The sequence below is a fragment of the Eumetopias jubatus genome, unplaced genomic scaffold (assembly GCF_037043125.1).
Source record: "Eumetopias jubatus isolate StellerSeaLion01/CBP00866 unplaced genomic scaffold, mEumJub1_p1.0 scaffold_1, whole genome shotgun sequence".
Classification (NCBI taxonomy): domain Eukaryota; kingdom Metazoa; phylum Chordata; class Mammalia; order Carnivora; family Otariidae; genus Eumetopias; species Eumetopias jubatus.
Window position 1 is genome coordinate 85,497,376 of NW_028274807.1, and position 26,983 is coordinate 85,524,358.

General features: G+C 41.1%; 1 protein-coding gene across 6 annotated transcripts in view; it reads left to right on the forward strand.

Moving 5' to 3' along the window:
- The window catches only part of PEX5L (peroxisomal biogenesis factor 5 like), a 164,142-nt gene extending 137,938 nt beyond the window's left edge, over nucleotides 1-26,204 (forward strand). For all 6 annotated transcript variants that reach the window (XM_028100996.1, XM_028100999.1, XM_028100997.1 and 3 more), the window contains 7 exons: nucleotides 11,292-11,408; nucleotides 13,741-13,884; nucleotides 17,075-17,145; nucleotides 18,238-18,435; nucleotides 19,309-19,474; nucleotides 19,863-20,020; nucleotides 26,000-26,204. In XM_028100996.1, coding sequence (XP_027956797.1) covers nucleotides 11,292-11,408; nucleotides 13,741-13,884; nucleotides 17,075-17,145; nucleotides 18,238-18,435; nucleotides 19,309-19,474; nucleotides 19,863-20,020; nucleotides 26,000-26,204 — 1,059 coding nt within the window. The remainder of the gene's footprint in view (nucleotides 1-11,291; nucleotides 11,409-13,740; nucleotides 13,885-17,074; nucleotides 17,146-18,237; nucleotides 18,436-19,308; nucleotides 19,475-19,862; nucleotides 20,021-25,999) is intronic.
- The last annotated feature ends 779 nt before the right edge of the window (nucleotides 26,205-26,983 follow it).

Below are 26,983 nucleotides of genomic sequence, written 5' to 3' on the forward strand. Positions count from 1 at the left end.
AAAATTTTAGCCATTAATCTGGTACAATATAAAATTCACTGGCTTATGAAACAGTTAAATCCAAATGTGTCTCTGGCAGATGGAACAAGTGAAGGTTACCCACTCACATGGCTAAAGCTTTTTATTAATATTTGTAGAGAAGACTTTTAAGATTTGTATGTGCCCTTTATTAGTAATCTTATGGAGGTTGTAGACAGGAGTTGGGGCAAGGAAGCTTCTACAACAATCTGTATTTTAAAAAAGCATCCCTTCCCCTTCTTTTCCTTCGGAATCAGGCAATCGGCAGGGCTTTCGTTGTCTCCTGGGGTACTTGTATTTCAAGGACATAAGATTTACAACTTCAAGAGACAGAAAAAGAATGCAAGTTTCTCCTACTAAGAGTTTTGGGGTATCATTCTTTATTATCGGAAATCTGGGGTAGTTACTATTTAAATTCTCCCTTTGTGCTAGGGGTCAGACTGCATGAGGCTGTCAGTTGTCACTGTCAATCACAACATCCCCCTCTTTGCTCTTGGCTCTCTTCACTTTCCCAGGTATTTCTTTCACCTCCCACGGTCCCAACCAGGCTTTGTCACAAGCTGTTGGATCTTAACCCAAGGTGCAAGCATCTTGCACCCTCAGAGCTTTGCAAAATTGACCATTAAGTCCTCTAACCTATTATCTTGCTCTCCCATCCTCTCTGCCAGCCCCAAAGGAATAGTGGACAACTGCATGTCCTTCTGTGGCCTCAGTTCTTCCAACTTTCTAACTGGAGCTTCAGCCTCTAGCTGGGCATCAGTGGCCAGATGAGCTGCCCACATGAGAGGCGGGCCCTCGGGGGCAGCCACCCATTTCCCTTCTTTGTCACAGTGTGCTATGTGTAGTTTCTCAAACAAGTGTATCAGACCTGCTTTCGTTTTCAGGATGTCCCGAGACTCGCATGGTGAGCCACAAGCATCTAACATAGGGGCCACCTCTCTCCACACAGAGGTCAGTGGCCAAAGCAAGATTGCCCCCGAGAATGCCTAACTTTCCCAAGGCCCATTACTTTGGTCTCCTGGCTGGCTTGCCGGTTGTTGGTTCATAAACTGGGCCCATACACAGAAGGCAAGGAGAGACCTAGGAAAGCGGCACACCACACCATATTGGTAGGTGGCAGGTTTCTTAAGCAAGGGAACTTACATATGAGGCTTGTCTTCTGTGGCTGCAAGATGAGATCTCTACACCTGCCCACCAGAATCTTAAAATGTTTATACAGAGGCCCTCACTGGGTTCAGTCACATATACCACCCAGATGGTCTCCCCAACACCTTCCTCTCTCAAGGCTGCATCCTTAGAAAGCTTTCACTGTGGGAACAGTAGGCAGATCAGACATTCAAAGACTGGGGGAGGAGGTGAGGTGCCTCTAATTACCCATGTTTAGCTCGAGGGCCCCCCGGTAGTCACAGCCTCTCAATTACCTCCTCCAACAACACCATTTTAATGTGGAGAAACTGGGACATAGAGAGATTTTGTCACTTGTTCAAGGTCACACCACAATTAAGTGATAGGACTGGGATTCCTACCAAGACTAACTCCAAAACTTCTGCTCTTAATCACTATTTCTAATACTAAGGATGTTTACATTTTTTGCAGACCCTGAACCAATCACAGAACTTAAAAGTTGTTGGTCACCAGAAAAATAATTCCTTTATCAAAGGTTTTCTCTCATTTAAGAGAATTTTAAAAGTTATTTTAAAGGCAACAACAATAAGGGAAATCAGAAAGTTGGGGGAGGAAAGGCTAGAAATTACCCAGAATTCCCACGACATTAATAAATTAACTGTTTTCATTTTTTAATGTTTCTTCCATTCTTTGTCCGATCTGTATACATAATTATATGTAATTTCAAAGCCATTTTAAATGACTAGCTAGCATTGACAAGATAAATTCATCAAATGAGTTGTCTTCTTAAAAACCTACAAAAATTATTTTAATTCTTCCCTCCACATTCTGGGTTTCATTTCCTTTTCTAGAACAATAACAACAACAGATTCTTGAAGAATTCTGACTCACACAACAGATGTGAGGATTAGAGAACCTGCTGGCTAATTGGAGATGAGTTTCACTGGAAACAATCACATGAAAACAAACTATATGTGGTAAATTCCTGTCCCTGGTAGCTTCTCAGGATACATCAAATTTATCCCACCAAAGAGTTCTGTTTTTGTGGAACTTCAGATGCCCCGAGTCTCTATATCAGCATTTTCCAAGCTGTGTTCTAGAGAACCCTGATGACAGATGCACACTCAGAGGTTCAAGGTGAATACATTTAAGGACTATTGTTTACATCCCCACTCAGAGATTTAAAATATACATTAACATATGAAGAGCCTGGGAAGTCATGCAGTAAGGAACATGTTCACTTTTGTCCAGAAGTTGCAAACTAGTTACTTCCAGGAGATAAAGATAATGATCTGGCGATGGCCATGATGAGATGGAGGCCACACATATCACCTGAGAGTTGCTGCTTCTAGTCATGTAATATTAACAGATCTTCATGAGATATCTGAAATCTGGGTTTTGATGGAAAATTTTGCATCCAGTTTGAGGGGTCAAAAACATGTCTCTTGGCTAGATCAGGCTCATAGGCCACCGATTCGCAGCCTCTGCTTTAACCTACAGTTTCTTAAGCTCATTTGACCACAGAACTCTTTGTTTCTAGAATACTCTTTGGGGAAATGCTACCATACTTCATTATCCTGTCAATCCTTCAAGATCCTTTCTCTACACCTAGTCTTCCTTCTGTGTTCCAATCTTCAAACCTAAAGTATGCTCCAGTTACTATGGTTGTGTAACAAATTACTCCAACACTTGTGGCTTTAAAAAGCAATATTTATTTTGCTCAAACAATATGTAATTTGGGTAGGGCTCAGAGAGGATGGCTCATCTTTGTTGCACCATGTGTCAGTGTGGCTCAATGGCTCACGGAGATGGTGAGGGGTGGGAGTCATCCAAAGGCATTCTCGGGGCACCTGGCTGGCTCAGTCCATGGAGCATGCAACTCCTGATCTCAGGGTTGTGGGTTCCAGCCCCACGTTGGGTGTAGAGATTGCTTAAAAATAAAATCTTTAAAAAGCAAACAAAAACAAAGGCATTCTCACTCCCATGTCAGATGGCTTATGCCAGTAGTCACCTGACACCTTAGCTGCAACAGACAGCTAGAACGCCTATATGTGGCCTTTCTTTGTGGCCTGGGCTTCCTTGCTAGATAGATGGATAGCCATCTGGATAGCTAGATTCCAGGAGTGAGTGTCCTGAGAGGAAGAGGGAGAGACAGGCAGAAACCATATCACCTTGTAGGATCTAGCCCCAAAAGCCACAGCAGGTCATTTCCATTGCATTCTATTTGTCAAGGCAAGTATTCAAAGATGGGCAAGGGACTCCACCTCTTAATGGAGTGTGGCAAGGTTCTGGAGAGGATGAGGGGCCCAAAATACTGTTTTAGCCGTCTTAGAAGATGCAATCTGTCATAAAAAGAAAGAATGAAGTATCTTGAATTGTGGCTCTTTTATTTACCAAAATTAGTGTGACTTTAACAAGTAATTTCATCTCTTTTTACATCATTTGTTCACCCTATCCTGAATTATGGTTGCCTTGATTTTTATTTTATCATTGGAGAGTGAGCTTCTTGAGAGTAGTACCCACATCTAGGTGTTTTGTTTGGTTTTATTCTTTAATATAGCTATAATGCAAAGCACAAACACATAGTTTGGGTTTAGTAAATATTTCTAATACTTTATTTTATTAAAGCTAGTAGGGAGTTACTCAGTAACTTTCACCACGTGTGGCCATGGCTAAAGAAGAAGAAAGCCCCTCTGGAACTGAATCGCACTGCCTGTTGTTCATGGTTGTTCTGTGTTGGTCTCAGCCTATCAAGAACCAGTGTTGTGGTTGGACCGGCCCTTGTGGTTCTTATTATGATTTCAAGATGCTCTCAGCAAGAACCACAAGGAAACTCTGAAAAAGAAAAAGTGTATTACTTACAAGTCCTGGAAATTACATGGCCCACCTGGGGCCACACAGTGAGGTCATGGGTAGAGAGAAAGAGAGCAGGCCTGGGGTTCTGTTTTTATGGGGGTTGAGGGTGGGGGCCTAGGGTTTTGTGGGCTCACTCCTCATTGGTGAATTTAACACGTAAGTGCAAGAATTTAAAGCATGGGAAGAGAAAAAAGCAAGCAACCCAAATGGTCAGTTGTTGAAATCAACCAAGATCTCTAAAATGGGGGGAGGAGGAGGGCACGCACAACCTGGCTCTTTATCTAGGGTGAGTGGCACAATGTGGTTATTCAAGGTAGCCATCTTTGACGTGGATGCCTCATCAATCAAAACCTAAGTCACACACTTGCCTTTTACAAAAAGAAAGCCACCTGCCAGGGCTTCCACTACCACTAGCCACAAGCCACTTCCTTTATCACAGGGCTTGTTACCACGTGGATGTGAGGCAAGGCTCAAACCCAAGGGCCCTCCCATCTCCTTGTGCCCTGTAGCCCTCGGTCACCAGCTGCCCAGGGAGCAGTCAGGAGGCCTGCAAAACATAAACAGCTGCTGAGAAATTGGCCCCACAAAACTTTATCCCCAAAGCAGCAGCAAACCCATTACTTGGGTCTCCAAACCTCCAGGCCCAGTACCCCTGGAGAGCAGTTCTCCATTGTGAATGCAGACCCCACAGGAGCCACGTGGTTATAATCATGTGAAACTCTGGCTCCACAAAGGCATTCATTTGCTAATGAATATGCTAAAAAGCTCTTTCAAAAATGACCCCTGCCCATTTGCACAACAAGTTTTGCTCCTTGTGCTTTAATACCCCATTCCTTTTTGCTCCTTGCCCTGGGAGGAAGAAGAGAAAGAACAGGAAAATATCTTAGATTCTGTTAGAAATGGCTCTTGGTTGCCTTCTGACATCCTGCTCAAGCCTTGTATTGTATTATTTCCAGACTCCTGTGCCCTTTTCTCTCCTTACCATCATTTCCAATTTTTTCTCCCCACTTTTTGCAACCAACCTGCTACCATGTTGTTTGGTGAAAGCCTCGGACTATTTGCCCAGGTGCCTGCCAACTTGGGCAGTGATGTCCGATTTCATTAAACAAGGAAGCATGTCTAACCCAGAGGCAACCAGAAAATCTGTGCTGAGTGCTTGTACCAATAGTTTTGTTTTTCAAAACTTCTGAACCACACAGTTTACAGGTTATGATATGGCAATCTCTCTCTATCCTAAAAAGTCATTTTTTCATTTACAAATATAAAATTACATTAACTGCCAATTCCTTCATTCTTTTTTTTTCTTTTAAGATTTTATTTATTTGAGAGAGAGCATGAGCAGGGAAAGGGGTGGAGGGGGAGGGAGAAGCAGACTCCGCACTGAGCAGGGAGTCCAAATCGGGGCTCAATCCCAGGACCCTGGGATCATTACCTGAGCTGAAGGCAGACGCTTAACCAACTGAGCCACCCAGGCGTCCCCAATTCCTTCATTCTTAATGTTACAAGTTTTAAGCACTTTACATACATTGTTTTCCTTCATCTGCACAACTACTCTACAAGACTTTTACATTTTACAAATGAGGAAACCAAGTTAAAGAGGTGAGCGAAATTGTCAAAGGTCTTGTGACAGGAGACATGGCCAGTATTGCGGCCCATTATACCTGACGCCAAAGTCCGTGAGTCTTCTTCCCTATATTGTTTAGATTGAGAAGGAGGCATGCTTGACAGACCCATTTCTTATCGCACAGAGATTTTATATATTTTGAGCCTTCCTGTTTGACTCAATAAATCAACTCATTAATCATGTTGTAATCTGATACTCGGGGTCATAAGAGATTATAGAATTCATCGGTCAAACTAATCTGTGAATCATCTTTACAAGCACTCCTCACATTGGTCGTTCCACTTCTAATGTTGGGGCACCTGGGTGGCTCAGTCAGTTAGGTGTTCGACTCTTGATTTCAGCTCAGGTTATGATCTCAGGGTTGTGAGATCGAGCCCCAGGTCAGGATCTGTGCTGGGCGTGGAGCCTGCTTGAGATTCTCTCTCTCCCTCTTCCTCCACCCCTCTACCCCTCCACCTCCACCTCCCAGCCCTGCCTCTAAAAATAAAAGACTTCTAATGTTGGGGAACCCATCCTCCTGAGGAGGAAACAGCCCATTACATTTTTAGGCATTTGATAAAAATCTGTCCCCCAGGAACTGCCATTCATTCACCCTAGTTCTTCTGTCTGCAAGATAAGGCTAAGGCTTCCTGCCCAGCTCCACCACCCCTCTGAGCCTTGCTGTACCAGTGAATCACTTCATAAACTGGGTTACTCTTGCCCATTCACTCTTGCCTGAATAGACTCCAGTTTGCCAATGACCGTCACTACGTGGGACACCCGGAACCTCACCCAGAGCTCAAACTAATTCTGACCCATCAAAATTCTATCCAGTCCTTGAACAGGGTGCTGAACATCTATTCTTACAGCCCCAGGTTGAATATGTTCTTTGGGCAGCCACATGGAATCTTTGACTAATATTAGCTTTTCGTCAATACGAGATGTGAGTGGAGATGTTTCAGCCACGTTTTGCTAGCCTGGGCTACTGGGTCCCTGGGCAATAAGCTGTCTAACTGATCTACACATAATTTCCCTTCAACAAAAATTGTCTGTTGTGGCAAATATTTTGTCCAAACTTGCACAGTGATTTTCATTCCTTGCCATGCAAGGGCTACTCTTTTTTCTTTTGCATATACAGAATGGATTGTTTGTTTAAGTTTTGATCCAGTGACAGTTAATCAATGGATGTCTAAAGAAGCAAAAAGAAAGTCAGACTCCTCACAGGCACAAGGGGCAAATCATCTCACATCAAACAGTTCTTTCACAGCACAACCCCAGGATCCTTCTACTCAACAATTATGTTTGGCCACAAAATAGAAAGTATCTCTATTTTAACTCAAGGATAACCAAAATAGACTGGTGAGTGGGAACTAGCAATATGCTGTTCTTCCTTAAAATTCCCTGGTTCTAAATTAAATTGTTTATTTTTTTATTCTTTATATTTTAATTTAATTAGTATTTAATTTTGTCATGGTTCTTATAGAAATTTTTATTTTCTAGCTTTACAATCAAAAAGTAAAGAGAAAATGTCAGTTTTACTCTTAGGAAAACGCTTTAAGATGTAATTTTTAGGCTAGAAGCCCACTTCCCATCCCACTTATTCTGATCTTCTGAGTCAATCTGCGTAAAGAAACCTGAGCTATTGTGTAGCCAATTTAGTCTTCTTAGTTTACAAATGACAAAAAACAATGTTCAGATGGGTTTGAATGACTTATTCAAGTTTATAGGGATAATAGAAGCTTCTAGCACATATCTCTCTTCTTCCTAACTACACAATGTTCGTTCAAAGGAACAGAGAGAAGCAAGAGATGCTTCTAGTTTAGGGTTTTTGGAGAAACATCATGGAGGAATTGAAATTGAAAAGAAGTATGTTTTTAAGGTTTTACTTATTTATTTATTTATTTTACTTGTTTACTTAAGGTTTTACTTTCTTAAGGTTTTACTTATTATTTTACTTATTTACTTATTTACTTATTTACTTATTTAGATAGAGTGAGAGTAAGAGAGCATGTGCAAGTTGGGGGAGGGGCAGCAGGAGAGAGAGAATCTCAAACAGGCTCTGCTTCGAGCTCAGAGCCCGTCGGGGCCTTGATCTCACGAACCTGAGATCATGACCTGAGCCCAAATCAAGAGTCGGGCACTTAACTGACTGAGTCAACCAGACACCCCAGAAGTAAGTATTTTTAACCAAATCTTATTTTCACAAAAATAACATGTTAGCAATAGAAAATTTGGGAAATGCTGTAAAATACAAGGAACCGTGATGGGACAATTACTCATAATCCCATCCCATGAAAGTAATGCTATTGGTGCATTTTTCTACAGTCATTATTTTCCCAACACGTTATATGTTGTTGTTGTCTATCACTGTGATCATAGTACTTATAAAGAACTGGTATAACCCAAGGCCTGCTCCATGTTGTAATAACTCTTCTTAAATAACATTTTAGGCTACACAACAGTCTGTTTTGTCCATAATCTTCTTAACTTTGGTCCAATTTTTGAATAATTAGGTAGAAGCGAAAGATTTAAATAAAGAGAGGAAAGGTATCTAGAAGAGGATATATATTTACAGCAAATTAAAACACCAAGATACTCTTAGATGTATATTTGTGTTTTGAGATTGTAGGTGATCTTTGTTTCATTCTTTACCTTTTTCTCAGTGATACAAAAACACTAATAAGCACACCTACATTTACTGAACATTTTCCATATGTTTCCTACCACAGATATATTTTCTTATTTAATCCTCATAATGACTAACCAAGATCACTACTGTATGTTCATTTTAAAGATAAGGAAAATGAGACCTAGAGGAGTCAAGGGTCTTGCCAAAGGTCAGTGATGAAGCCACATTTGTTCCCAGGCCCATCTGAGAAGAGAGCTGTTGTTCTTAACCACTCTACCACATGTCCCAAGTTTCTTATGAATATCTACCATTGTTATAATCAGAAAGCTATTTTTAAAAATGAAAATGGATGGCAGATAGCTCATTTCTGGTGTAAGCACATAACTTATTACCTGTAGAGTGTAAAAAAAACTGTCTACAAAATCCCAGAACAGCTAAGAAAATCATCAATACATAAAATCCCCTCAGTCGTGTCTACAATTCATTAAAATTCAGATTTGTTTCAGGTTTCTCTAAAATTGATTAGAAATAGAAAAAAAGAAGCAGTGTTAATTGCAGTTATGTGAATGAAATCTGGATTCTGAGACTGGATGAAAATTGATTGTGCTAAAAGTAGTCATCTGTAATTAAATGAATCTGTGCTGTGCACTTTAATTAGTCAGCAGAACTTATTCTAAGTGGTAACAGTAAGTCCTGGTGTATCTCATTAAATAAGAGCCTGGCAGCCTCATCTCCACTGAGGTCCTGTTTTCTACAGCAGTCTGGTTTCTGCATCCACGCTCTAATTTGAAACTGCAGGAAAGGTGATGCATCCTTTTGTAATCCAGATGTACATGTTATGAAGTGATCTTCATTCTTTCATTCAGAAGAACTGGGAAAATCAGTAATTATATTCACTCGATAGATTTATCTTAGTTTCTATGCAGACAAGCTGAACTGTGAAAAGCTATTCAAGAAAACGAGTCTCCAAAAATTTTTTTCAAAAATTTTTTTCCAAATTCCTCAGCATCTAAATATTCAGGTTTATGGTATTTAAAAAAGGACAGATAATTGTTCTCTTTTATTGTCATTTTGAACCTTTTTAAAAATTAGAACAGCAATGCATACTCATAGAAAATGCAGAAAGTGCAGAAAAGTATAAAGAAGCAGGAAAAACACCACCCATCATCCCTTCATTCAAAGACAGATTACTCTTAACGTGGCAGCATATTTCCTTCTGGTTTTTTATCAAGCCATTGCTTTTGTATATCTGAGATCACTCTTTTGCATAATTTGGTATTCTGCTAAAAAGACTTGTTAAAAAAGAAACTTTGAGTTTTATTCCTAACCTTAACCTGGATAAGTGGTGGCCATTCCGTGTGCTTCTAGCCTCTCAAACACAGATTTATCAAGGTGCCTGCTACCCTGAGGCTTCATCAAGGGGAGGCCTCTGCTGAGGGGACAGGACCCACTCCTGTTGTAGGAAGGAGTATTGTGGACATAATAAAGGAGAATAACAAGACCTACTATTTATTTAGCCGCCTAGGATTAATCACATTGGGCTGGCCCTTATTTCTTGAACATTTGTATCCAGAAGAAATAAGCATATAGTTATCATTCAGAGCAACTTTGAGGAGTTCCCCCCATAGAACCACCACCACCAGGCATGAGGATAGAGTAGAAGGTAAGACTAGAAGGATGGAAAGGTGAAGGACAACCTTGATGGCGTGTCAGCAAGTCACGGCACTTAGAATCATAGAAATTGAGATTTGCAGATAAGAGTACGCATCTCAGTCCCAGATTCAGGTGTTCAAGCAATAACATCCCTTGTTTTCTTTAAAGAAAATTAAGTAGTTTCCAAGCATCTCTCTTACCAACTTAGACTCAGACACCAAATATGGAAGGATTATGTGGTGCCAGAAATCAAGGGCAGAGTCTCTACCCTCTTGTCTGTCATGTTGACGGCTAACAGCCAACAAGCCCCAACTGAAATCCAGTTTCTGTCTGTCCCTGCCATGTCAGAAAAAGAGTGGAAGTCAGCCCCCCAGTCATACCCTCTGCCACGCTCTTGGAAATTAGGCCAGTTTGCAGGGAAAAACCTAAAAGCTAAGCACCAGTCTCCCACTCATCTCAGAATCCACCACCCTCCTTGTCTTTCCCGCCCCTGGAAAGTTCCCCTTCCTCCTTCCTCCCTTAAGTTCTTTAAAATATTTGCCCCTTTTTCCTCACACCAGGACACCCAAAGTACTCTCTTTAGGCTTAACAAAATAGAAGCCAACCAGGGACAGATCTTGCAGAAAATTTCCGTTTCAGTCCTCCCCTGAGGTAAAAGGCAGCAAATGGCCTGGTTTCCCTTTTGGAAAACATAAAGGCAAATTATAAGGAGAAAAACACAAAGTAATATTTTTCAAAAAACCATCCTGCCATAGACAAGACCTTGACTAAGAGGACTCAATTAAGTTCACACCAAAAGCCAAGGTCCTTCATTCTTTAGCTCCAGGAGGCCATGTTTGCCATAGGTGATGAGCAAGGGCTTGGAAGCCAGACTGGGGTTCTGATGCTATGCAATCCTAGCTTTGTGACCATAATCCTCTATGCTCAGTTTTCTCCTAGCAAGGTGCCTGGCACAGAGCAGGGTCAACTAATATTTTCCCTTGTCCATGGTCGGCTCCTTCCCCAAGTCACTACCCATTCAGTCCCAAAGCCATTGCTGTAATTCCTCATATCCTGAGAGCAACTCTAAGACCATCCTTCCTAACATATGTGCCCGGTGCCCAGACTTGAAACTGCTCAAGTAATGGATTTTGAGCTGAATTTGGCATATATGATCCTCGTCCTTCAGATGATAACTATTTTCCTGCTGGAGAAAGTCACAACTAATCCAATTTAACACTCTGACCACTTAAGTACCCTCCAGGAGCTCTTCAACCATGAGTGTCATTGGATGTGGCCAGTGTGAACATTTTATTCCTCCTCAGAACTCATTCTGATCTATGAGGAAAACTGTCTTTTTAGAAATAAACCAGGTGACATAACATGGTCTTAAATCCATCTCTCTTCTTCGTTTTTCCTGTCTCCTAGTCAGATACAGAGTTTTGGGATAAGATGCAAGCAGAATGGGAAGAAATGGCCCGGAGGAACTGGATATCAGAGAACCAAGAAGCTCAGAACCAAGTTACAATCTCAGCTAGCGAGAAGGTGACTGAGTCTGTTCTTATATATGCTGACCAGTTTTCTCAACCTCTTTGCATCATATTTTTATAAATTAGTCATTAACTATTTTGCAAAAAATTCGAGAATTAAGTAGACAAATTACTGTCAGCCTGACCTAGAAGAAATTCTGGTGGATGAAAACAATATAATCATCCAATGTGTGAAGACAGCAAAGCTAGAATGAAATATCCTTAAATATTTTTATCAATGTTTATACTGTTTGACAGCCAACAAGAGCTTGCGTTCTTGACTGCTGGGCAAGTTACTGAACTAACTGGCGTGCAGGGTGGGTTGGAACAAGAACTGGCTAATCTCACAATGCTTTTTGTCAGTCATTCATGTGAGCCATGTGGACGAGCTAAGAGAAATGGTATCAGTGGACAGGGGAATGAGGTGGGGCTTAGGGCTGTATTTCCCGGGTGGTCCTTACACAGCTGACAAAGAAACACGGTGGAAAAGATACGCTTCACGCAGCCAGGTCAAGTACCAGGGACAAGTCCCAATCCCAAGATACTCCCCTGAAAGGAGCCCCAGCAAATGTGTGAGTTCAGTCAACAACTGGCCAAATTACCCATGAAGCCCCAGTTGCCCTTGGGTTTATGCTTTTAAAAACACTTGGTGAAAAAAAATAATAAAAACAGATAAATAAATAATAAAAAATAAAAACACTTGGTGAAGAGGGGAGGGACACTTTTGAGAAATAAATTTAAAGGACTTGAAAGATAGAAAAAGATATGGAATTTTCTTACTGAAGGGAAAACTATATATATGTGTATATGTATATACATATAATATGTGTGTATTACGGATTTTTTGTGGTAGAGGAAGTCTCAATGATATTCAGTTCTGGATAACTTCCACTGGTTCAATCAACAAATATTTATTGAATGCCTGCCTAGCAATAGATATGATGATGAATAATCTCCAATCTTAGAGGATTTTCAATCTACATAGTCATTAAAATGTCTTCCTGCCAGTATTCTCTGCCCTTCAGTAGGCCAGGCAATCTCATAAAATTAGAGTAACTATCTTATTAAATATAACCCTCTTCTACAAAGAAATCGAAGCTAGGCAAGAAGAGAAAACATTGATATAGATTGGCCGACTCTAGGCTGTAATTCATGCGCCTGAGGCATGGCTGGGGCCCTGAGCTCCTCGCCCCTGGGACCCCCATACCTGTAACAGCACTACACAGTTTCAAACTGGTCATACCCTGTGGCTTTGATAAGCAGGTTTGTCTTTCTCAGCAACAACGGAGAATGAAAGTCTCCATTTAACCTATTTTTAAACCTTAGTAGCATCATTAACAGACTAGCTTATTTGTATCTATCAAATTAGAAGGATATTATGATGATCTATGCTGGTAAGGTTGCAACAAATCATTTCTCTCAGATATTTCCAATTAGAGTTTAACTTGGGACAAATTTTTCTCAAAAGCAATTCAGTTATACATATCAAGGGCCTCAAAATAGTTCATAGCCTTTAGTCTAAAAAAGCCCTCTAGAAGTCTATCCTAAGTTAATAATCATACACAAAGATTTGAGCGCAAGGTTTTCTCTGTAACTTTATTTATGAGGACAAAAAAATGGAAAGTAGCCTGAATGCCCATCAGTAGGAGCTTGGTTAAGTAAGTTTTGGCACAATGCAAATAATTTTAAAAACTAAAACTAAGTGGGGCTTAAGCTACAAAACTGCACATATGGTATGAGCTTATTTGTTTAATTTATATATTCATAGAAAAAGATTATTTATACATTACGTACGATTTAAATTTTTGAAAGAAAAGACCTATAAGTTTAAAACATGCATTCTCAATGGGACAGAAACTGGTTCAAGGAGCAGGAAGGTAAAAAAAAATCGTAGATAGTAGAATGGTTTGTAGTCCTCCAGAGGGTCACAGCGCATAAACAGATGTACAGAATGTGGCATTAACATTTCAGGGGAATGGATGGTAGCACTTAGCAAAAATACGTCTAAAACCCTGCATTTTTTAAATCTCAGGGGGAAATGGCTAAAACAAAAAGAGCAAAAGAGTAATAGACAGAAAACAAACTCCAAAATATTAGCAGTGATAGGGGTTGTGGCATGATGGGTAACTTTTGTTTCTTTTTGTATTATTCAATAACAAATAATATCATCCAAAATTTATACAATGAAAATGTCCTACATTCATAGGAAGGGGAAAAAAACAGTAATTTCAATTTAATTTAAATAACTTAAACAAATAAATTCAAATTCAAATTCAAAAAGAGCTTACTGAATATCAGAAGGAAGAGATAAATGGACGGATCTCATAGCGCCCTTCTCCGTGTTGTAGGGATATTACTTTCACACTGAAAATCCCTTCAAGGATTGGCCTGGAGCATTTGAAGAAGGCTTAAAAAGACTGAAGGAAGGGGACCTGCCTGTCACCATCCTGTTCATGGAAGCAGCGATTCTTCAGGACCCTGGAGATGCAGAGGTAACATTTTCCCTTCTTCCTGCTCGGCTCACAAAGTGGCTGCGTGTGAGTGAGCGACAGGGGGCGCCACAGAGCTCCCCTCAGCTGCATTTGCATCAAGGAAAGACTCGCAAAGGCGTTAACCTGGCTTACTCTGCTATGTGTTCAAAAGTTACATATAGGTACCTATTCGCTAACCAAATCAAATGTGCCCAAAGATAAAAGACAAGAAATGAAAAACCAAAATTGTCAACCTGGAGGCTCAGCAGTAGTTTTCAGGGGGCAGTGTATAGTTTTGTCTAGGACTAGAGCCACCCCGTGTCTCACCCTTGGTTCGCTCACTCAACGTTTACTGAGCGCATACTGGGTCCTAAGAATTGTGCCAGGCACTGGCTTCAAATATTGAAGAGCTGGGAAAATGGAACTGTTGAAAAGATATATTTGTGTTCTACCTGGAAAGACAAGTGTAATAAATGCAATGTCAGAGTATGCACAGGATGCTAGGAGAGCAGAGAGCAAGGCTCCTGAGCGGGCCTTCCCCTACAGTGAAATCCAAAGCTGAGTTTTGAAGGAGGCGGGGCTTAAAGAAAGACAGCAGGGGAGGCAGAGGCGTTAAAGAACAAGTGGTTTGTGTGTGGACAGTGGGCCATGAAACATTGTTCCAGAGGGTAGAGGGGAGGAAACAATGGTGGGAGAGGAGGCAGGAAGAGGTGGGTAAGAGTCTGAACTTCATGAAAGCCAGGGGAACCACTAGGGGGACTCTACTCAGCAGAGGGATTCAATCCGATTTGCCTCGAAAAACCCCTTTCTCTGAGGTGTGGAAGGTGATGGAGCCTGAGGCCAGGAAACCACCCAGAGAGGCTTCGCCATCCTCCTTTGGTCCACTATGTTTCTAAACCTGCAGAGGCCTGTAATAAGTTAGTGGCAGGTGTAAAGTCTTCTCTTTTAGTTTGGGAGTAATTTTCAGGAATCATCTTTATATAAGGAATATTCCTCATAAGGAATTGGCAGAAATTTTAGGGAGTGGTATATACGGTGCTGAGAGGCCAGTATAGAGGAGTGGTTAAGTTCTGGGCTGTGCCATCCTAACTGTGTGGGTTCAAATCCCTGCTCTACCACTCATGAGCCATGAGCCATGTGATCAGAGACAAGTCATTTAAACCGTCTCAGTTCCATTTCTTCATACATAAAACAGAAGTCACAATTATAATAACTATTCATTGGGTGTTGTGAGGATTAAATTAGTTCATATAAATAAAGTGCTTAGTTCAGTACCTGGTGCATCAATAATTAGCCTTCATTATTATTACTGGTTGTACTTAAAGTTTGTATAGGAAGGATGAGTAAACTGATCACTAGGTCAAAGCCCTGGTATCTTGTCAGTCAAAACGTTGATAGTGAAACAAGATTGAGCTGAGAATTGGAATGTGAACCAAAATATTGGAATTTTTAAGAGGATATATGAATCACTATGGAAGAGAAAGTCATTACATTAATAGAAAACTGTAGACCAACCCCCAAAAGAATATCATTTACATTTCTAAATGCTATGATGTTTTCATGTGTATTATATAGTTTGACACAACAACCCTGGAAGCTTAAAAAAAGAAGTATACATTATTATATCAGATTCATAAATGAGAGATTAGGACACTGGGTAACTAATGGATCCCAACCAAGGACGCAGGGCTTCTGAATCTTGGAGACCCCAAAATTCAGGTAAAGGACGATTTGTGAACAGTGAAAATGACACCATGCTCAAAGGCCAGCTAGTGAGAAGCCCCCAGAGAAGGAATGTTTCATCAAACTTAAGAAGCATTCTAAGATGTGTAGAAGGTGAAATCAAGATGGGGCTGCTCTGTGTACATTTGAACGAATAAAAAGAATCACTGATATTTGAGAGGAAAATAATCAGTATTTTTTATGAGTTTATATGGCATGGGTAATAATAACTCAGGATGATGAAGCCAATACAATTTTTATAGCACTTGAGGATGATTCTATGTATCTTCATATAATTTTGCTTTAAAATGTCTGTGGGTGGGAGAGATATGCACTCCCCAAACCCTTTTATTTTTTTTTAAAGATTTTATTTATTTATTTGACAGAGAGACAGCGAGAGAGGGAACACAAGCAGGGGGAGTGGGAGAGGGAGAAGCAGGCTCTTCACTTAGTAGGGAGCGCGATGCGGGGCTCGATCCCGGGACCCTGGGATCATGATCTGAGCCGAAGGCAGAGGCTTAACAACTGAGCCACCCAGGCACCCCAAAATCCCCAAACCCTTTTAAATCCGTAAGACTGATATACCCCCATCCCCAGCAAATTTGAGGACAGTGTATGTAATGAGAGGTTTTGTTCGTGTGGATTGTTCTTGTAATGGTGTGAGAATTATTGTTCCTCTAAGTATATAGGGAGAAATTTGTTATATTAAAAACTTTCGTTCTAGATATGAAAAATGTTATCTGCTTGAAGATATTCTTCACATTGTCGACAATAGCAAAGGATTAGAAACAACCTGAGAGCAATAGGGAATTGGTTGAGTAAATAATAGGATATCCACTCAACAGAATTTAAATTAAAAATTATAAGTATGAGGATTTTGTAAAAACATGAAAAGTGCTCATGATGCAATATAAAGTATAAGTGTAGGCTATAAAATTATGTATGTATTATATTGCATTTTATATGTGCTTTATGCATTTTAACAGTGATATTAGAGCCATGTTCATGGCTCATTAGAGTGGAGGATTCTGTTTTATTTTCCCTAGTTCCTAAATTTTCTGTTAGCTCTTATAGTAACAGTCAGACTTGCATCTATACAAACTGGTTTCATTTTGTACATCTTGAGATTCCTTACTATATAAAGTCTGCACTCTTTAGCTACATTTCTGGGTTATTTTCCATCCCCTTTCCTCACAAATGCATACTTTTATATATTTATCTTTTGGTTTTAAGACACCTAATACCATGAAATCTCAGATACTCAAATGTTTCCATGTGTCACAGGAGAGTAAAGACTGAGAATTTGTCAATAATGGCAGAGGATCTTGACCCAGATGTCAGAAGAGCCTTTGAATAAAGAAATGCTTGTGATATTTTTCCCTTTTACAAGACTCTCGCATCCGAGACAGGTTGTTCTGCATGGAGGGATCTAAAGCACAAGAGTAAATCTGCTTCCTCTTGCAATATTGACCTTGGTTGTTTTTTGTAGGCATGGCAGTTCCTCGGGATAACCCAGGCAGAGAATGAAAACGAACAAGCAGCTATTGTCGCCCTCCAGAGGTAGATGAAGCTAAGTGCAAAATTATGGGCCAAGCAGACTTCCTGTTTATCTTGTCTTTTGATCCTTAGGTACATTGTAAAGAATTTGGCCAGGATAAGTGCTGAGAGGCCACATATTACTTACCTGTAGGAAACAAGAATCTAAAGAAATAATATTCCTAAATCGCAGTGTTTCGTCATCCGCAAATCGGTTGACCTTCATTGGCACAAAAGTGTCCACGTCAAAAGCGGTCATAAAATAGACTCATTACATATATAGTTCCTTTTAACTTTCAGCCTTCTGCAACATTTGAAAGTTTTCATCAGGAAAAACATGCTCAAAATAACCTCAGTGTAATTTTAGCTCCTTGTGTCTACAGAGAATCTCCTGAGATAGTTTCAGTGACCTACAAGTATAACTAGTGAGCCTGTGACTAAAGGTCTAGACTGCTTTGGGTGGATGTAGCATCACACTTGACTTCATTAAAGCCCCTCTGTAAACCCTGGAAAAATCAGCCCTACCAAGTCGACTTCCAGATGCCAGATGATTCTCAGGCACCTCAAAGTTTGAAAGGCCCCTGCTAGAGGCCAGAGGGATAGCATGAGGGGAAGCAGCTATAGCCTGTGCCTCGTGTAAACCCACATCGGTAGTCTAGAAACACAGGAATTTCCCTCTCCTTTATAAAACACTGTACAGACTTTCATCTCTGCATATCCAAATTTACCTCTGGTCAGTTTGCTTTGTGGATCCGATACATTTAATACATCAATAATAGAGCAGCGCTAAAACAATGCTAGCCCCTCATGAAATAAACTCCTAATAAATCTTGTGCAAGGATTAGCCACCTTTTCTATTATCTTAAAACAATTTACTAAATAACCAGACCTAGCGCTCATCGAGAGGAGTTTTAACTTTCTTACCAACATACTTAGGTCCCAATTTTCACACAGATAAATATGGTATTTTCCAAGGACTTAACATAAACTTAGCCATGCTTTTGCACCATTTAATTAATAAAGACCTCAAATTTCCTAAAGAACTGTTAGATTCTGGCTCAGAAAAAAATCTGAAATTGGCTATTTATTTACCTATTTACTTATGTCTTCTTGCAGGTGCTTAGAATTACAGCCCAACAACTTGAAAGCTTTGATGGCTCTGGCCGTGAGTTACACTAACACCGGCCATCAGCAGGATGCCTGTGAAGCTCTAAAGAATTGGATTAAGCAAAATCCAAAGTACAAATACCTTGTGAAGAGCAAGAAGGGATCTCCAGGCCTTACCCGGAGGATGTCCAAGTCTCCAGTTGATAGGTATCCTTCTAATTAAGTTACAGTCGGCGGTAAACACCCATTTACATGATTAGGCACTTTAAGGGTAATTAACAAGGCTCACCAGGGCGCCTGGGTGGCTCAGTCGTTAAGCGTCTGCCTTTGGCTCAGGTCATGATCCCAGGGTCCTGGGATGGATTCCCATATTGGGCTCCCTGCTCAGCAGGAAGCCTGCTTCTCCCTTACCCACTCTCCCAGCTTGGTGTTCCCTCTCTCACTGTCTCTCTCTCTGTTGAAAAAATAAATAAAATCTTAAAAAAATAAAAATAAAAAAACAAGCCTCACCAGCAGCCATTCCGGGATGCATTCCTGCTAGAAGAGCACTCTGATGACAAAGATTGATACTGAGACCAGAACCAATGACTGGACACATGATCAAGATTGTGGGCACTCACAGACATTTTACTGAAGTACCATAACTGAAAGCAAAAGGCTGTGGACATATAATTAACCTCAAATAAATTATAAAATGCACCACGTTTCATAAAGCCTGAGAATTGGCTATGAGTGAAAACGGAAGTCCTTCCTTCTAGGGATTTTGTTTCTATCAGCAATAAATCACGATGTTTAATTCATTCTCAGGGAACCCTGGGGTTTTCCACACTGGCACTCATAGGGTCAATGGAACTCTCCTTGTGAAGACCTTACTTAGCACAGTATGTTTCTGTGTATGATGAAATAATTCATGAAAATCAGCAGGTATTTTTTAATATGCAGTATTAATAGTCCTTCTCATTAAGCGAAGATATTTTAAGCACGATTTTTCCAGTCTTTGATGTTCTCTTGGAACAGAGGACATAATAGTAAATATGTTCAGACTATTTGGAATACACATCTCCATTTTTTCCCTTGTAGCTCTGTTTTGGAAGGAGTTAAGGAATTATATCTGGAAGCCGCCCACCAAAATGGAGATATGATTGACCCAGACCTACAGACAGGTCTGGGGGTACTGTTCCACCTGAGCGGAGAATTTAATAGAGCAATAGATGCATTTAACGCTGCCTTAACTGTTCGGCCGGAGGTAAGTGCACAACAAGAAACCATAAGGTTCTCTGTTAAAAATTTCTCACAGGCTACACTTTGCACATTTCTGCTACGTCTTAATTCCCTGCATCCGATGGCTTAATGTGATCAGTACTAATAATATGCTACTGTGGCTGTTAATCCTCAAGTACCTCAAACAGAAACATGAATTGCCTGACAGCATCCACTGGTAGCGGCTCTTTGATGAACGAAAAGTCATTTCACAAAGTCGTCCACACTATTTTTTGAGTAATTCTCCACTGTCATTGTCCCTATCCATGAGCCCTGGATAAACTTCTAGCCACACCATGCTTCTTCTGCAAGCAGTAGGGGAATGCTCGGTCACTGTGGCTCGTGCCGGTTGTTAGCTCTGATTTTGTCCTCAGGACTATTCGTTATGGAACCGGCTCGGGGCAACGTTGGCGAACGGAGACCGCAGTGAGGAAGCCGTGGAGGCCTACACCCGTGCCCTGGAGATTCAGCCAGGCTTCATCCGATCCAGATACAACCTGGGAATCAGCTGCATCAATCTGGGCGCCTACAGGTGCGGTATGGTTGTAGGCTGAGAACCAGGAGCCACACTCAGGGCTGAGGTGAAATAACCTGAAAGATGGTTTGCGAGTGAAAATACCACCTTTTGTAGGAGTAGTCCTCCTCCTCTTGTTAAGGGAACATTTGAACCATTGCATCCTGAGGCCTGTTGAAGCGGGAACAGTGCTTTGGTGTTTCTCAGTCTTTGGAGAGCAGCAATTGTGGTGGCATCGTGTGAAATACAGATTCCCAGGCCCCTCCCCCTGAGATGTCCATTCAGTCAGCCTGGGTTGGGGCAACTCTTTGAGAAACTTGAACAATCCAACCCTTCATTTCCCAGGTAAAGAAAAAGAGAACCTTGGGTGGGGCAGGAGGACCCAACAAAATGACTTAAGAAGGTCTAGGGCCAGGTTTGGGCAAAGCACAACCAAAAGTCCAGGTTGTCTAAAAGTACTTTGCCTGTAAGGTTAGTTACAATTTTTTTAAAGAAAAAAATTTTTCTTTAAAAAAATTTTTAAATGGTGGGTTTATGGTTTAAAACGTCTTTCTTGTTTTCTCATTATTCCTCATCATCCGGTCTATATCCTATATCCTATTTTTTCCTCATCAACAGAACCCATGAACGACCTTTATTTTTGGGGGGTGATGAAAGTATAGGTAAGGGACGCCTGGGTGGCTCAGTTGGTTCAGTGTCTGCCTCCTGCTCAGGTCATGATCTCCAGGTCCTGTGACTGAGTCCCATGTCGGGCTCCCTGCTCAACAGAGAGCCTGCTTCTCCCTCTCCCTCTGCCCCTCCCCCTGCTCGTGCTCTCTCTCGCTCTCTCTCTCTTCTATCTCAAATAAATAAATAAAATCTTTAAAAAAAAGAAGAAAGAAAGTATAGGTAATTTTTCCTTCTTTTTATACTTTCTAAATAGGTATTACTTTCACAATTGGAAAAAAGAAAACTGTTAGTTTTAAATCCCACAAAAAACATAAACCTTTTCTCATTCTCAAAAAGAACCAGGCTTTTAGAATCAGAAAAGCTTGGGTTCAAATCACAGCTCTGCCATTTACTGGTTTTGTGACTCTGGGCACGTACATTTGAGCCTCAATTTCTTCACCTGCTTTAAAAGAAGTGGTAAAATAATATTTAGCCTGCAGGATCATTGCACAGATTAGATGTAAATTGCCTAAGCACGGAGCAGTAGTAGGCACTTGTTATTATGATTATGATCAGTGCCTTCATCATCAGGATCCTTATCATTATTTATTCAGATAAGTCATCAGAGAGCATCCCTTTGACATCTGAAGAGCCGCTGTTTCTGAACTGCATTTGGGGGCTGTGCCACTGGCAAATATTGAGGTTTCAGAAACTGGTTGCTTCGTTTATACTAAAAGAATCTTAGAAAGAACATTAGTCACTGGACTACACCAGTCCTCTAAGAGGACTTAGCTCAGGCTAAAGCCGGGAATAGCTGAGTGACTCCGGAGCAGTTGATTTGCTTTATTTTCTGGACCTTGTGAAGGGAGCCTCTGTGGAGGCCGGCCTTACACCAGCCCGCAGAGGGCCCAGGGAAGCCTGCGCAGCCACCCCCACACCAGCTGGCTAAGGCTGACCAGGTCCGTTTTGTATACTAAGTTCATTCCTGGTCTCGTCTCATTTTCCTAAACTGATTTTATCTTCACCCCTTTTAGTCACTTATTTTCTCACTATGTTGTATGTATGTATTTTATGATATACCGTACGTTCTTTGTTTGGAACAAGGAGAGATGGAAATAAACACGTATGTACATGTAGACATATTAAATTCAATTAAAGGGAGCGCCTGGGTGGCTCAGTTGGTTAAGTGACTGCCTTCGGCTCAGGTCATGATCCTGGAGTCCCGGGATCGAGTCCCTCGTCGTGCTCCCTGCTCAGCAGGGAGTCTGCTTTGCCCTCTGACCCTCCCCCCTCTCATGTGCTCTCTCTCTCTCTCATTCTCTCTCTCAAATAAATAAATAAAATCTTTAAAAATAAATAAGTAAATAAATTCAATTAAAGGAGGCTTTTATAAAGCTTCTAGGTGAGTCTTTTTTTTAATTTTATTATGTCATGTTAGTCACCATACATCATTAGTTTTTGATGTAGTGTTCCATGATTCACTGTTTTCATGTAACACCCAGTGCTCCATGCAATATGTGCCCTCCTTAATACCCATCACCAGGCTAACCCACTCCCCCACCCCCCTCCCCTCTAGAACCCTCAGTTTGTTTCTCAGAGTCCATAGTCTCTCATGGTTCATCTCCCCCTCCAATTCCCCCCCCTTTCATTTTTCCCTTCCTACTATCTTCTCTCTCTTCTTTTTTTTTTTTAACAGATAATGTATTATTTGTTTCAGAGGTACAGGTCTGTGATTCATCAGTCTTACACAATTCACAGCACTCACCATAGCACATACCCTCCCCAATGTCTATCATTCAGCCAGCCCATCCCTCCTACCCACCCCACTCCAGCAACCCTCAGTTTGTTTCCTGAGATTAAGAATTCCTCATATCAGTGAGATCATATGATATACATCTTTCTAGGTGAGTCTTTCTTAACTGGAACTCCTCATTACAGTGCAGAAAACAATACTTGAGAGGCCAATAAAATCGTTTCTTGGCATTCACAGGTGTAAGGCTCAGTAGGGCAACCGTTTGCAGGAGGCCGGGAAGGCCCGTGATAGGTGGAAATGGGCACATCTACTGAGGGAGAAATTTTAATCCTGTACAGGCGCAAGTCAATTTTAGAGTTGCCAAATAACATACAGAATGCCCAGTTAAATTTCAATTTCAGAAAAACAGCAAATACACTTTCAGGATAAGTATTTCCCAAATATTGCATGGGACATGCTCATACTGAACTGTTCATCTGATATTCAAATTTAACTGTACATCCTGTATTTTTACTGGGTAAATCTGGCAACCTTGACCGCATGACTATTTCAAAGTTTCAAAACATCTCAGCTGAGATTTGTGGGTCTTTTATTGTCATGCCAGATGTGGAAAATCTTATTATAGTACTAAATATTTTGCTTTTTTTTTTCCTGAGGAAAAAAGACCATCGAGTGAGACATAAACTTTAAATGAATTCTGAAAATAAGTTTAACTTGAGGTGTAAATGGATAGTTAGGAAATAATAACCCTCAGTAGAGCTGTGACTCAGAAAAAAGCCATGAGCTGGTTCATATACTTTCAGGTCCACCAGAGTCTCGGGAGAGCTCCCTCAAGAACCGCAGATGTCTGTGTATGTGGCTATAACCCTGGTTGTTTGTCATTGCACATTTTCTATAAAAAGTCAAAGGCAAGCCCTTCCCCAGTATTGTATACCATTGAAATAAGGAGAGGAAATTGTTGGCGTGAAACCTGGGTGTAGCATAAGATGCTACCCTTCTGTCAGTAGAAGCTCCAGAGTAGAATTTAGACCAAAGAATCTTAACCTTTTCAAAAGTGAGGACCTCATGGGACGCCTGGGTGGTGCTGTTGGTTAAGCAACTGACTCTTGGTTTCGGCTCAGGGTCCTGAGATTGAGCCTCGAGTAGGGCTCCTTGCTCAGTGTGGAGTCTGCTTAAGACTCTCCCTCCCTCCCTCCCTCCCTCTCTCTGCCCCTGCCCCCCACCCCCGGCTTTCTCTCTCTCTCAAATGAATAAATAAATCTTTAAAAAATAAAAAGTGAATTTTAAAAAAATGAGGACCTCTTTTTAATGAAAACATAGATCACATCCCCTTTGGTGGTAATTTGTTAGTATTAATATAATGAGGGAAAGATACTATAAAATAAGGAATGCTTTTACGTGAATGCACATTATTAATCAAGACATACACAAACAGCTTATTCATACACATATGTGTGAAACAGTTGAAAACATCTACATGCAAAATCTTCTGAGTTCCCCAAAAGGACTCTGTGTTCCCAAGGTGGAGAACGGATTTAGACTCACTTCATGGGGAAAACCTCACATTGCTTGGCAGGGCTGGCTAGTGAGACTACTCTCTTGCGCTCCATGTCCCTCAGAGACCACTGCCACACACTTGGGAGCGTGGAGCAGCCTGTGCCTGTGGGGATTCCAGGATCTTCCTCCCCTCGGAGTTCTAACAGGCCTAGGATGACGAGAGGAAAGGGAGTCATTATCATTTAAGCGGGCACCCTGTGACAAGGAAGCCAGAAAGGGCCTCCAAAGAAAACTCCACACGTGCATCTCTTTATAAACCCTCTTCTCTCGCTTGATTATTAACCACCCAGAAGAGAGGACCGTTAGAACCCCACTGCCTTCCATCAATCAGCCAGGTCACCATGCACAGTGCCACCATTCCCCGATCGCCCTTTATTTCCCAGTGGGTCTAACCCTACAGATGAACAAATGCTTGGACTATGTGCAGTGGACTCAGAAGTCCAGCTTCACCTGAAATCTTCTCACCAGATGCTTACTAATGACCTCCTCGCAGGAGTATGTGGGATCGAATGTGTGAGAAGCTTTTAAGAAGAGTGAAGCAGATACAAATGAAAGCAGTGTCATTACTCTCAGCAAAGCCCAGTTTGTCAGATACAGAATACGTGCTTCCAGTGCAGGGGTCCTGAGAGGGCAGACCCAGCAGCCCCTGGGGACCCACAAGCAAGCTGGGGCCGGGAGAAGCGGGAAGGCCTGTGGACAGCATCTGACTCAGCAGGTCTCAGACTTCGTGTTCTCAGGACTCCCTTACACTTTTAACAATTGTTGAGGACCTCCAGAGGCTTTTATGTGGGTTCTACCGATATTTACCCTCTTAGATGTTAAACTGAGAAAAGTTTAAAAGATTCATTTAAACGTAAGAATTAACCACATGATGACATTATCTATTTTATGAAAAATAATGATTCCCCAAAACAAAAACGTGCTTAGTGAGAAGAGTGGTATTGTTTTATCATTTTTGCCAATCTTTTAAGTATCTTGCTTAGTAGAGACAGATTCTCATATGTGCCTCCGCATTTAACCTATTGGGATTTCATACGTCGTGTAATCACTGGAAAATTCCATTGTACGCTTGTGAGAAAATGAGAGTAAGGTAAAATAACATCTGGGGATTATTGTAGAAATGATTTTGACCTCACTGACCCCCGGAGTTCCCCAGACTGCACTTGGAGAACTATTGATCTAACTTAATAAGAGCTTTCACATAAATTGATCCAACTGCACCTTACACTACAAGGTTTTAAAATGACTTCTATTCTCCCTATTACACAGTTGGGGAAACTGAGGTTGAAAAGATAAGAAATTCGCCTCAGGCTAAATGATTAGGATTTAAGCCCAGATGCTCTGGTAACAAATCAACTCAGTCCCAGCAACCTCTCATATTTCTATCACCAATGCAAAAAGTTAAACCACTTTGTTTTTTTCTTATTTTCTCTCAAATTATTTATTTTCTTTATTTTTTTAAGATTTTATTCATTTGTCAGAGAGAGAGCACCAGAAAGGGGAGCGGCAGGCAGAGGGAGAAACAGACTCCCCACCGAGCAGAGAGCCCGATGCAGGGCTCCATCCCAGGACCCCGGGATCATGACCTGAGCCGAAGGCAGACATTTAACCGACTGAGCCACCAGGCGTCCCTTAAACCACTTTGTTTCTGAGTAGGGCCAGATGCTTCTTCTTCAACCTTTATTATATAAATCACATTTGCAAAAGGATTAAGTCTTTAAATTATCCCTGAAGGTGGAGGAAAGCAGATGCATTAATAAGTTAGCAATGGTTTCGCTGTTACTTTCTGTCCCACAACACAGTCCTAAAATAAAATTTGCTTTCCTTTTTCTTTCTGATTTCACTATGCTGAACAATGATTTTTTTCACAAAAGAATAATGAAAGACTCAGAAGGTTGTTCACCCGATGATCTAAAGCACCACAGAGGGGTGATTTAGCTTTTACGACTAAGAGAGATTAATCCATTTTCGTTTTATTTTTAAGTTGCTAACTCTGAAATTTGTGGCATTTTTAAATGTCTGTTTTTCTACCCTCTTAGAGAAGCGGTCAGCAATTTTCTCACTGCCCTCAGTTTGCAAAGAAAGAGCAGGAATCAACAGCAAGTCCCTCATCCTGCGATCTCCGGGAACATCTGGGCCGCCCTCAGAATCGCACTCTCTCTGATGGACCAACCGGAACTCTTCCAGGCGGCTAATCTCGGTGACCTGGATGTCCTCCTACGAGCTTTCAACTTGGATCCTTGAAGGAAAAGAAAACAATTAAAAATAATAAATCCTGTCTGTGTAATTGTACTGAGAAACACAAAACTATTTTATTATGAATTCCAAAAAGAAAAGGACAAACCAGATGTCCAAAAGGCCATGGTGAGATAACACAGGGAATTCCTACAGACAATGCCCAGGCTCTGTTCAGATTCCAAAAGCACAAAATGTTGTATATAGAGTCAAGGTTGGGCTCGAAAGAAGAACTGAGAGACACAAGGACAAACCAAGATGAAATAACTGTGTGTGAATACTCTTCACGAGCTGCACGCATATTCAAAACATGTCCTTTGGGGGTTTTTGTCCCCACTGGCAGCTGATACACATATAAGGACCTTGCTCATGGGACACGTGGAGAAAGAAAGCACTGCCTCTGATCAGGGAATTCTGACTGTTTCTGAACTATCCCCTGCAACTCCCCCTTTTACAACATAGTTTGGGCCAAGGTGCATGCACGTATATTAACTCTTGACTAAAGAGAGGCATTGCTTAAACCTATTCCAATTTTAACTTCTACCGTAGCCCTTCGATTCCAGAGAGGGAGCTTTGCTGGCAAAAGCAGTTTTTGCACTAGAAATTTTTGCTGTTCCCAATCAAAACTTTTCTGGGACTGTATATATGCACTTTAATATCTTATTTATGCCTTGCTGGAGTTTTGTTTCGTTGCTCCAATTTTTAACTTAGGGGTAAAAGACTTGAGAACTCGGCCTTGCTAGATCCCTGGACCAAATAAAAATTCCTGAAAATAGTTTTTCATAGTG